The 10,514-nt window shown below is 38.0% G+C and overlaps 2 protein-coding genes across 4 annotated transcripts; both read left to right on the forward strand.

The window, feature by feature from the left end:
• The first annotated feature begins 3,912 nt into the window (after window positions 1-3,912).
• On the forward strand, window positions 3,913-6,295 carry LOC116059745 (bryoporin). 3 transcript variants are annotated; one of them, XM_031313005.2, is made up of 3 exons: window positions 3,913-4,068; window positions 4,418-4,541; window positions 5,607-6,295. In XM_031313005.2, exons 2-3 carry the CDS (start codon window positions 4,438-4,440, stop codon window positions 6,034-6,036), a joined length of 534 nt encoding a protein of 177 aa, XP_031168865.1. In that variant the 5' UTR covers window positions 3,913-4,068; window positions 4,418-4,437; the 3' UTR covers window positions 6,037-6,295. The 3 variants fall into 3 exon arrangements, with proteins under 3 accessions (XP_031168865.1, XP_035852973.1, XP_031168866.1); XM_035997080.1 differs by having other exon boundaries at window positions 3,935-4,068; window positions 4,402-4,541; XM_031313006.2 differs by having other exon boundaries at window positions 3,951-4,068; window positions 4,348-4,541.
• Window positions 6,296-6,803: 508 nt separating this feature from the next.
• apnl (actinoporin-like protein) lies at window positions 6,804-8,532 on the forward strand. Its single transcript, XM_031312915.2, has 3 exons — window positions 6,804-6,992; window positions 7,470-7,595; window positions 7,695-8,532. Exons 2-3 carry the CDS (start codon window positions 7,492-7,494, stop codon window positions 8,149-8,151), a joined length of 561 nt encoding a protein of 186 aa, XP_031168775.1. The 5' UTR covers window positions 6,804-6,992; window positions 7,470-7,491; the 3' UTR covers window positions 8,152-8,532.
• The last annotated feature ends 1,982 nt before the right edge of the window (window positions 8,533-10,514 follow it).

Consider the following 10,514-nt stretch of genomic DNA (forward strand, 5'->3'; position numbering starts at 1 on the left):
GGTGTTACAGCAGAAATAAAGAGATTAAGGACAGGAAGTGTGCTTTTTAAGAGAGAGAGATGTCACTAATGTTACACATCATTGGAGCTGCAAAGTTGTTGACTATATATGCAGTGCAGAAAAAAGGTTTAATGGAACATGAACATGTCTGTGAAAGATGTGGCATTAGTGTTTAACAAAAGCAAAACTCACTTTTCATACTTGATTTAAAAAGAAAAAAACATTTAAATCTGTAAGGTTATGAATGTCCGCTGTGTAAACCTTGTGCAATGTCTCCACACAATCATAGAGCAGCACAAATGCAATGACCAATGCATGCTGTAGTACAAAGTCATATCAATCTAAAATCGGTCTGCCTAAGCTAGCGCCACAGGAGCAATTTACGATCATGGTTGTTTTCAAACGTCCTAAGTGGCCCATTCTATATCTCAGAGCTACATAATGTCGATATTACATTTGTTAGTAAAAGAGTGTTTTTGGGAAAAGGGAAAAAAGAAATCAGACATCAAGCACTGGATGACAAGGCTTTACTGTGTATCTGATAATGGACAGAGGAGCTGGGAGGCACCAGACTTCCTTATTATACTGCCTCCTATCTAGAACAAGCAGGGCATTCCTGCAGATTGGTGGTATTTGTGTTTGTGTGTTTTATTGTTTTGATAGGCTGTAAAAAATGAATGCTCTAATAAATGCCACACGGTCAAGTTCTAAACATGTAAATTGAAAATTGAGAACGATAAAATAATTTAGTGAAACTGATATAATCTCCCACTACGAATCAGTGTGGTTGCAAATTATCACCTTTGGGTATTAAAATACAGATTCTCTAAAATCCATAATTTTTTAAGTGGTATATTAGGTACACATATTTGACGTCCCTGATACAAATGAGTGAAGGAGACTGTCCTCATGTTTTTGTTGAGGCTACTTCTTTGTGCTGTGAATCAGTCATGAAAATTGCACCTGATCTGAGGACAAATAAACATAAACCAGATTAGAAAGCCTGTGACAGTCTCACATTTCTACACATATTATTACATGCTATCATAATCATTTGTGCATGATTTACTGACATTGTCATAGCAACAGCTGCTCCATCCTCCTCATCCCTGCTACTCTTCATCTGATTCATTTAGCTGTTTACTAACATCGCCTGCTGTTTCAATGCTATTCCACACATGCCCACTAGGTGTCCCCAGTCGGTCACCTGATAAATCACCTGCCGTCACACCTGCTTCTCATTGCCTATGAGTGTCAATTAGTCTGGATCAACGGAGCACATTGCCAGACCCGTTCCTGCTGCTATCTCTGTGGGAAAATCCTTTCGCTATGGGAAACAACAAGAACAACCTCCGAGCTAGCAAGCTAACGTTACACGCAAAAAAATGGCAAGTTTTTATGAATATTTGAATCGTGCAATAAGGCAATTCATATAATTAATATGCAGATATCCGATTATAAAGATTATCCAGATTATCCAGTTACCATGAGTTTGCTCACTGACCGTTAGAAACGTTAGAACATAGCCCATCCGGACCAGCTAGCAAATTGACGGTTAGCATGTAAGCACTTCACCTACTGGCTAGCCCTGCAAGTAGTCAGTACTAACCAAACGTCCAGCCCCACCTATTTCTTGTGGATGAGCGATTGTCACTTTGTGTTGTGACAGTTGCTTTACTCGTGCTGATGACCTATTCACTGCCATTTGTTCTCTATACCTAATATTTATATTATTCTATGGTTTATCCTTACATTTACTACTGTATGGGGAAGTACTCATCCAACTAATCTTGTCCCTGTGTTTCGTCTTCAGAGAAGGGCATTAAGAATTATCTACTGTGTGCATAAAACTAATTCTTCTCAACTCTTGCTTTTAAGATCAGGCATACTCACTGTTTATCAAGTCAATCAACTATAGGTTGATTAACTTGTAGTCCATGGCACAGCTATTTTCAGTGCACTAAAGCCTTCACAGGTGACATCATGCTGATGTAACATTTTACTTTACAGTTTATTCAAGGCTGAATAGATAAAAAAAAAAAGTGTAAACAATCAATCTAATGGAAACAGAGTGTTCAGTGATATTAAATATTGTATTTGTTCAGCTTTATCTCCAGTGTGGGGTTAATGGTAGCTGCTACAACCTATCTACAATAATCCACATGATTCTGACAGAAGGAATGTATGATGTCAGTTTCAGCAAACCATTAACCTGATAGTTACTTTTCTCATATAAAACAGGGTGTAAGTAAAGGCGTCTAACAGACTAGAAAAGCGACCTGAGTGACATGAGGTTGAGATACTGTACCGCAAGCCTCTATAATTAAATACGGTTTCATCTTTAGCATACATTTATCTTTGTCACCATAACACTTTAAAAGCCACAATAACCTATGTATAGAGATTACTGACATTCTGTCTTTGTGTCACTTTTAATTGCCTCTTACCAACTGTTCTCACAAACTGCAAAGATAACACTACCTCTACACACTTGCTTAATAAAAATGAGGAGGGAATTTAATTCCATTCTAACATAAATCAATTGATGATGGTTGAATGTGAGACTGAATAGGTGATTTTGTGTTACAGAATAGAGGATGCCCACTTCTTGTAGTAAGTAGAAAGTTTTTTTTTATGGTTGTTTTTTTTGCATTTCAAATACATTAAAGTGTAGTTAAAAAAATACAACCCAAGACCGTGGTTCTGTGGTTCTAGGGGCCTGTGAGGCTGTGATGTGAAAATCTGTCAAGATTTCTGAATTTTTACTGCTAATGATGCAAAAAATGGAAATTTGAGTCTGTTTAAATCAGTTCTATTTCATTCTTTTCCAGTAGACTTATAAAGCTCTTGATATATAGTATTGGCACCTACAACTATTTAAATGCAGCCATGCCCTTTTCACAAGACATAATGAAGGGCATGCTGAATATGTAATGTTTGTCAGAGATTTCCTTCCACAGACACTGGCTGAGAAAGCAAACATTAACTGACAATGTCTGTGTAATAACATGTAAGTGCATGTTTGGTGCCATCTGGTGACTTCAATCCTTGGAGTTAAAGGATTTAAATCAAGTTCCAGGCACCTGATGTGTGATATAGCACAGTTGCCATAATGGTTGGTTGGTGGAATAATGAACACATCTCAAAACACATTAAGTTTGCAAAGCATACTTAATTGGAAAGGCCCTATAATTGTATGGATAAATATAACACTGTAGTATACCATGATGTGTTACATAATGCATTGCTTTTGGAAGTTGCTCCTGCATGGAAGAAGGGAGTATCTCCTCTACTCTACACTCCAGTAGGAGCAGAGTCGGCAGTAAAATATGTGTGTGTTGAAATTTGTGGCTGATGCTGGGAGGTTCCCGCAGGAATCTGTCGCTAGCCATCACCTGCAACAACAAGTAATCAGTTGAACAATGCCTGAGGGATTGAGGTTACATTCTAAGCAAGTCAGAATATGAAATGGTCCTTAAGGAACTTTATGAAATATACTGAACTGAGCTCCAAAGGGTCCAATAAGAGCAAAGAGGGGAGTTCATTGAAAAATTTAATGAAATCAGTTAAACTAATAAAATAACTAAAGAATAACAATTGGAATAAGGTTTAAACAATCTGATACGATTTCACAACAATGGGCTGCATTAAGTTACACTTTTGTAAAGTAAAATACATTCAATACAATACAGTACAATACATTCACGTTCAACATACAGAGTGATATCAGTACCACCCATGTCTGATGTGAAGGCAAATGCTGACACACATGTCTAGTTAATATATGAATTAGTTTAATGATTCACCTAATTAGCATTATTAAAACACATTACTTTATATTGTGATCACTGGATCACAGGTGGCCCAAGTGCCTCTTTTTGAGATATAATTTTCCATAAGGGATGGTGTATGCTGCTCACTTCACTGTGGACACGCCTGTGTTTGTGTTGGAACAAGCTCTGTGGAGATGTAATCACACAGGGGAGGCTCTCCACCTCTCTGCAGGATCTGGGAAAAAGGAAACTTGACTCTGCTACCTAACACAACTAGTGCATTTACCTCCAAAAGGTGAATATAATTTCTTCTATTTATAGCAAGATTATAATTTACAGTACATGTAATCTGTGTATTGGTTATCCTGTACTCTCAGTTAATAACAGTTCTCATATAAGCTATATTCACATTTTACATAAATTCAGTAGTTTTGTAATCCAGAGTAAAGAAAATTAGCTTAGTTTGGTTATAAAAGGGTAATTTGTTTTTACAAGAATAAAAGATTTATATATTTCTTTTGATCTTCCATGATTTAAGAACTAAAAACTTGTTTTTATGTCTTTTATAAAAAAGGAAAGTATCCATTTCCATACTGCACAATACCTGCTGAATGGTGACCTGTTTGCAAATATACTGCTCTAAGCTTTCAGTCCTGGAGCCAAGATGCCAGAAACAGCAGAAGCTGTGTCAGCCACTCTTACCACCAACAGAAACTGCACCATAGAAATAACCAATGTCAGCGGTAGCTTCTGCCTCATCAACCCCAAGTAAGTCTGTAACTGTATTTACCAATTTAATACATGCAAAAGTGATTAAATAAACATAACATCTTAGAGCAAAGTGGATTGGATAAAGACGAAGTACAAATTATTGAATGACCTCATGCAAAGATAATTTATGAAAAACTAAAAAAAATGTAATTTTTATGTAACTTTTTTCTTTTAGATAAAACACTTTTAAAAAACACTCTAAATTAGAGTTCAGTGCAGGTTAGCTTAGTCTTTTGTCACCTGCATGAACATTGTTTTCTGCACTTAAAGATAAGCTTCTGCTATCGGCCTGTGTGTACTCAAGTTCGATTGGTTCCAGGGAGAAGTATTCATTTTCAAAAGGCTTAATGCACTGCTTTGAAGTGCTTTGAGATTGCAATGCCTGTTTACAGCATTAGTATGCAGTCATTTCAAATAATTGAAGTATCCACTACTTTTTTCTCTCTAAAAGTCATAGAAAAAGCACAGATCGCATAAGCATAAGACGTCTGTTTATGGTTATACTGTACTTCATTCAAAGTAAAGCTCAATGATATTGCAAGTGAAATGTCAGTATACTATCTATTTAACATGCATCATACATTATTAGATTTGGTCGCTGCCTATTCCTCAACAATAAAATCTGTCAGTTTCATTCACTTCTGATAAAAAAGGGAAAATTAATAAAACAAAACAATAAAATAAATTTAAAAGACCCACGTCTATTGGAATTTCTACCACACTTCTACATTTATCTAGCTGTGACAGGACAGACCATATCTTGGATGGGTGGTTTTCACATGTGACATCACTTTGCTAAAAACATCCACCTATCCATCATGTGGTGACACACACTGCCTCATTGCACATTACATGCAGGTACACTCACTGTTGCTTAGAAGTCCACAGCAGTACTTGCACAGTCACACTCCATCCATCAGTATGAGGTAGTTCAGGTACCCTGGAAAGCCCAACACTCGAGAAGTACACTGACAATCTCCAACAAAACTTGCAAAACTCTGTTTTTTTCATCAAAAGTCTGGGAAGTAGTGGTAAGGATTTGTCTCCTGCTCTCTTGTATAGGGTATACATGTCAAGCGGCTTCTGTCACCACCCGCCCCAGCCTACGGTTCGCACCACCAAGACCGAAGTGTGCTCCTTTACTAAGGATGACAACACTGCCACGGGCTCTGTTGGCCTGCTGACCTACGACCTGTTCCATATGCAGAGCCGAGTTTGCTCCGAGCGCTTGGTCATCATGTTCTCTGTGCCCTATGACCACAACCTGTACAAGAACAAGCTGGCTGTGGGTGTGGTTGAGCATTCCCGTGCCTGTGACAAACATCTGTACAACCAGCTGTATGATGGGAAAGATCTCAGTAGCTTCACCCGCTCTGAGACACACGGCTGTGGGCTGGAATATAAAGCTACATATGTCGATTTGAGAGCCACAATGTCTTCTATTGGCAAAGCCATTGTTAAAGTGGAGCTGTATGATAAAATGGGTCGCTAAGAGTCTGCTGGTGTTCTGCCTTTATGTTTTGTTTTACTTTTGTACCCAACAAATATACTTCATTTGATTTGACTACTGCTGCATGTTGCCATCCAGAGGAGAGGAAGACTGATTTTGCTGTCATCTGTATTTTGTGTCCACTGAAAGATATCAATATCTGACAGCAAGCTCATGGATTTCCCATTAGCTATTTCTTGGGCTAATGTATATTGTACACTCCCTTTGTCATTGATAATGGTAATAAAACATTCAAACCCAATGTTTGTGTTGTGTGTGTTATGTTTTCACTCAGTATGCTTTCATTATTACTGATGAACAGTAATCATGTTTTAATCTCTTAGCTGGATCCATCCAATTCTAATGAGTAGCAACAGATGGAATATGTGCATAGATGTTTTTTTAATTGGCATGATAATATTGTTCTTCACTGACTGTCACACTCTCCATCTTGCTCTAATGTGTGCAGATCTTGTGTGGTATTTGAAATGCAAGAGTTTCAACCAAAGAAAGAATAAAAGTAAAGAACCAGTACCGATGTCTGTCTCAACTTGTTCAGTTTGCTTTTGTCTCTGTTGCACAATACCACAGGAATGAGATATTCAAAACCACCTCAGTCCATGTAGCCACAATCTTGTAGGAGAAAATAAGTGTGCTGAGCGAATCATCCTGGCTTACCTAAGAGGTCAGTATCCAATAAGAAACCGCTGCAAACTGTTCAACTCTGCCACGGGCTAGGGTGTGGCAGTTTTATCCCACAGGAGAAAACACAAGAAAATTTGTTCTTCTGTGTTAAAAGAGGGTGTGTGCTGTCCAACTGGGGTTGTGTTACAAGTGGGAGGGTTTCCTGGGTGATGGCATACATCCTTGTTTATAAAAAAAAAAACATACAGGCGCCTCCCTTCTAGGTAACTTTTCCCATTTTGGGACTTGGTAGCATCAACAGAAGTTCTCAGCAGGTAGGTCACTTAGAACATTTGGGAAAAAAGACTTGAGACAAAATAAATATGTAAATTAAAAAAGATATTTGTAGAGACATACAGAAGCCTGATGGGGCATTTGTTTGATGTGTATCGTATATCTGTTGATAAAAAGGGTGATCATTTTCTCTAGAGTTTTTACTCTAACTGCATTATCACATGCTCCTTAGTGCTGTAATAACTAATGAGGCAACGGGAGTCTAAGGTTATTCTCTGATTGTTCACAAATGTTTTTGAAATCTCAATAGCCTTTTTGAAATGCATCATTCATACCCAGTGCCTGTTCATGTGTACTTTTGAAGGTGAGTGTAATGCCAATACAGCAAGTCAGCAGAGCAGAGGGGATTGTCATGATTCCCAGTGTGTTTAGGAGTGGAGGGAAGTGCTTGTCACAGCTGCTATGTCGTTCGGTTCAGATGGTTACACCTAACACCTAAATTACCTTTGTTTTACAAGCCGATCTCACACCCATTCCAACATGACGGAGTCAGCTGAAGCTGTAGCAGCCGATGTGAACAGCAAGAGAAGCGTTACCATTGAAATTGTAAATGTCACTACCAACTACTGCCTCATCAACCCCAGGTAAGCCCTGACTGTTTTGTCCTTTATTTTTCAGGCTTGTTAGAAATGTATTACATAGATGCAAAAGAAAATGTGTAATATATGTGTCTGTTTGTGTAGGGTGTACCTTGAGAATGGGGAGACATACAATCCACCTCAACCCACAGTGCGCCCACTAAAGACAGAGGTCTGCACTTTCACCAAGTCCGGCGGAAAAGCAACCGGCAGCATTGGTGTGCTGACCTACGACCTTTTCGAGAGAACTCAGAACGACCACATTGAGACTCTGGCCATCATGTTCTCAGTTCCATGGGACTACAACCTGTACAAGAACTGGTTTTCAGTGGGTATCTATAAAAAGGGCCGTAACTGTGATAAGGATTTGTACAAAGAAATGTACTACGAGAAGAACCAGCAGGAACATGGGTTTGTCAGGGAGGAAGCCATTGGATCAGGAATCAATTATGTGGGAAACTATCTAGATATCAAGGCCACAATGAGTCCACTGGGCAATGCCATCATGAAGGTAGAGGTGTGGGATAAGCTCTTCACACCCCTGGGCCAGCAGGCTCACTAGAGACCCCTCCTAACCAGTATTTCTGTCATGTGTCCCAGCAGCAGAATTCATCCCTCCACCTCAAGCGTTTACTGTTTTAAATACAGTCAACACACATGAATTAACAGTTTTGTTGTTGCTGACATGTGTCTGTATACCTGGGTATTACCCCTCAGTAAATCTGCTTAGTTTGTTTATAAATCCATGTGGCAATAACCCCCCTTTATAGCCGACGCCTCTGTCTGTTTCTACAGCATACGGTTTTAAAATGGCATCTTTAGAAATGAAAATCAAAGCATGACTCACCCGGAGGACGAGGGCACACAAGCTTAATAAAACACACACGTCTGTGTTTACCTTGACACTGTATTCTGAGGAATAAAAATAAACCTTTTTGATGAAGCTATTTGTGTATGTATGTGTGTGTGTGTGTGTGTGTGTGTGTGTGTGTGTGTGTGTGCTGATTGAGTTTAGAAAAGTGTTGTTTTTAATACAAAATTATGTTTTTTGTGCATGTGTACAATCCAAGGCATGCTCTGTTTGCAATGGATTCAGGAGGATCATTTTGAAGCAAAATTAAGATTTGAACAGAGACAAAAGTGAGCAGTTTTTTTTTCCGCAGGGGCTGTATGAGAGCAGCATAGGGACACACCCTGTCTGATGTTGCCCAACATCAAAGCATATCAATCATTGCTTATACTGTATTCACAGTACACCAAACATCAGGTGAAAATCTAACACATTTTAAACAGGTTGGTTTAACATGCATCATATTCAAATTGTTTATCTAATGCAAAAAGTTAATAACATGGTTGGCATTTTGTTCAAAATTGACACATTCTGTATGATTTTTCAGAGCATATGATCACAAAATATGTTGCACCTTTTTTATGTGGATTTCTATTAAGATATTCCATTGATTCCTCTCATTTTCTTAATAAACCTACAGCTAAAAATTACAATTTTGTGAAAGATCAGAGCAGCTAATAGCATAGCATAGCATAGCATAGCAGTAAAGACTGAACAGACTGATCTCTACAAATTAGTTTTAATAATTACTATTATCATTATAAATATATCCTAAATAATGTCTCAACAAACACCTGCATGAAAACAAATTAAATTCTTGACTAAATATAACCTTGTGTCTTTAAAATCTGTTTTTAGGAGACTCAGTAGAACAGTAATTGTACCCAGAATTTTGAGATAAAGAGGCTTTTAATTGCCTGCTTTGCCGTCCTGGCAGAACTAGAGGGAACATTAAAATGTCTTCAGTTATGTGGTTATCATTCAAAACACATTCACTGGTTCATTTTTATGAACCGGTAAACTCAATGAGAAAATGAAGAGATACATTTGCTTTTTTTTGCAATTATGATCTTGGCAGAGACTATGAGTGGTAAATGAGACAGGAATGGATTTAGATGAAGACCCCCTATTATTGTGACTGCTCAGTAACTCATCACACTTACTAAAAGCTTTATAATTCTTTAATTGGTAATAAATGACAATCTTGACGTGTTATCTTATCATCTAACAATGTGTTTTGTGGTAATGGCACAGCCAATTCTGACCAGATACAGTCATTAACCTTAGGATAAATATGTGTTTCTAAAGCAGGAGGCAGTATCAGCTCTTCATTTACATTGTAGGCAAAGTTATCAGGTTCCCTTGATTCTGTTTAGAATCTCATCACTGCATTCCTGAATCTGTTTTCCCGTTGGATTCATGATGCTTTTGTTGCATTAACTGTAGAAGCAACAAAGAAGCCCAGATCAAAGGTTTTTGCTCACTGTCACTGTTGCATTTGTATAAAAGCCATAAATAATATAGAGCCATATACTAGGCCTGTTTAGGCTCAATCCCTGAAGCATTGTTGAGTAGTGTACTAGAGAAATGTCACATGGGGCCTATAAACAGATGAGGGACACTAAGCAGAAACTTTTGTTTGTCACAGCTTTAAAATGGGGATAAATTCCCACACATTCCTTTCATATTTTTCCTTTCAATATCTCCTCTATGTTTACTATACCTGCACGTAAGTCTTCTTTTAGGTTTTGTATTATATTGTTCACTGTGTGTATTTGTGAGTGAGTGATCTCTGAGCATCTCTGAGTGTAGGTACACGTGCATCTGCACATGCAGAGAAGGATGTTTTCTATCAAATGCAATATTTTGTGCATTATGTAATTTGTATTAAGCAAGTCTGAAAAGATCTTTCAAGAACAGAGTGGGATTAGGCTTCTTAAACGGGAAACAATACATGTATTTTCCTGTGTAGATAAGAAGCTCAGCAGTGGTGGATTGAATCTGATGCTATTTGCCACTAAACAGGAGTGAATCTAGTTTCTCATGGTAAACGCTTCTGTCAAAATCCTACCAGG

This window comes from Sander lucioperca, chromosome 21 (genome assembly GCF_008315115.2).
Source record: "Sander lucioperca isolate FBNREF2018 chromosome 21, SLUC_FBN_1.2, whole genome shotgun sequence".
Classification (NCBI taxonomy): domain Eukaryota; kingdom Metazoa; phylum Chordata; class Actinopteri; order Perciformes; family Percidae; genus Sander; species Sander lucioperca.

Bases quoted from the DNA above. Each gene is read 5' to 3' on its own strand.
- LOC116059745 (XM_031313005.2), top strand. From the start codon at position 4,438: ATGCCAGAAACAGCAGAAGCTGTGTCAGCCACTCTTACCACCAACAGA. The intron at 4,542-5,606 runs GTAAGTCTGTAA...TCTCTTGTATAG, and splicing joins TTCTGCCTCATCAACCCCAA to GGTATACATGTCAAGCGGCT.
- apnl (XM_031312915.2), top strand. From the start codon at position 7,492: ATGACGGAGTCAGCTGAAGCTGTAGCAGCCGATGTGAACAGCAAGAGA. The intron at 7,596-7,694 runs GTAAGCCCTGAC...CTGTTTGTGTAG, and splicing joins TACTGCCTCATCAACCCCAG to GGTGTACCTTGAGAATGGGG.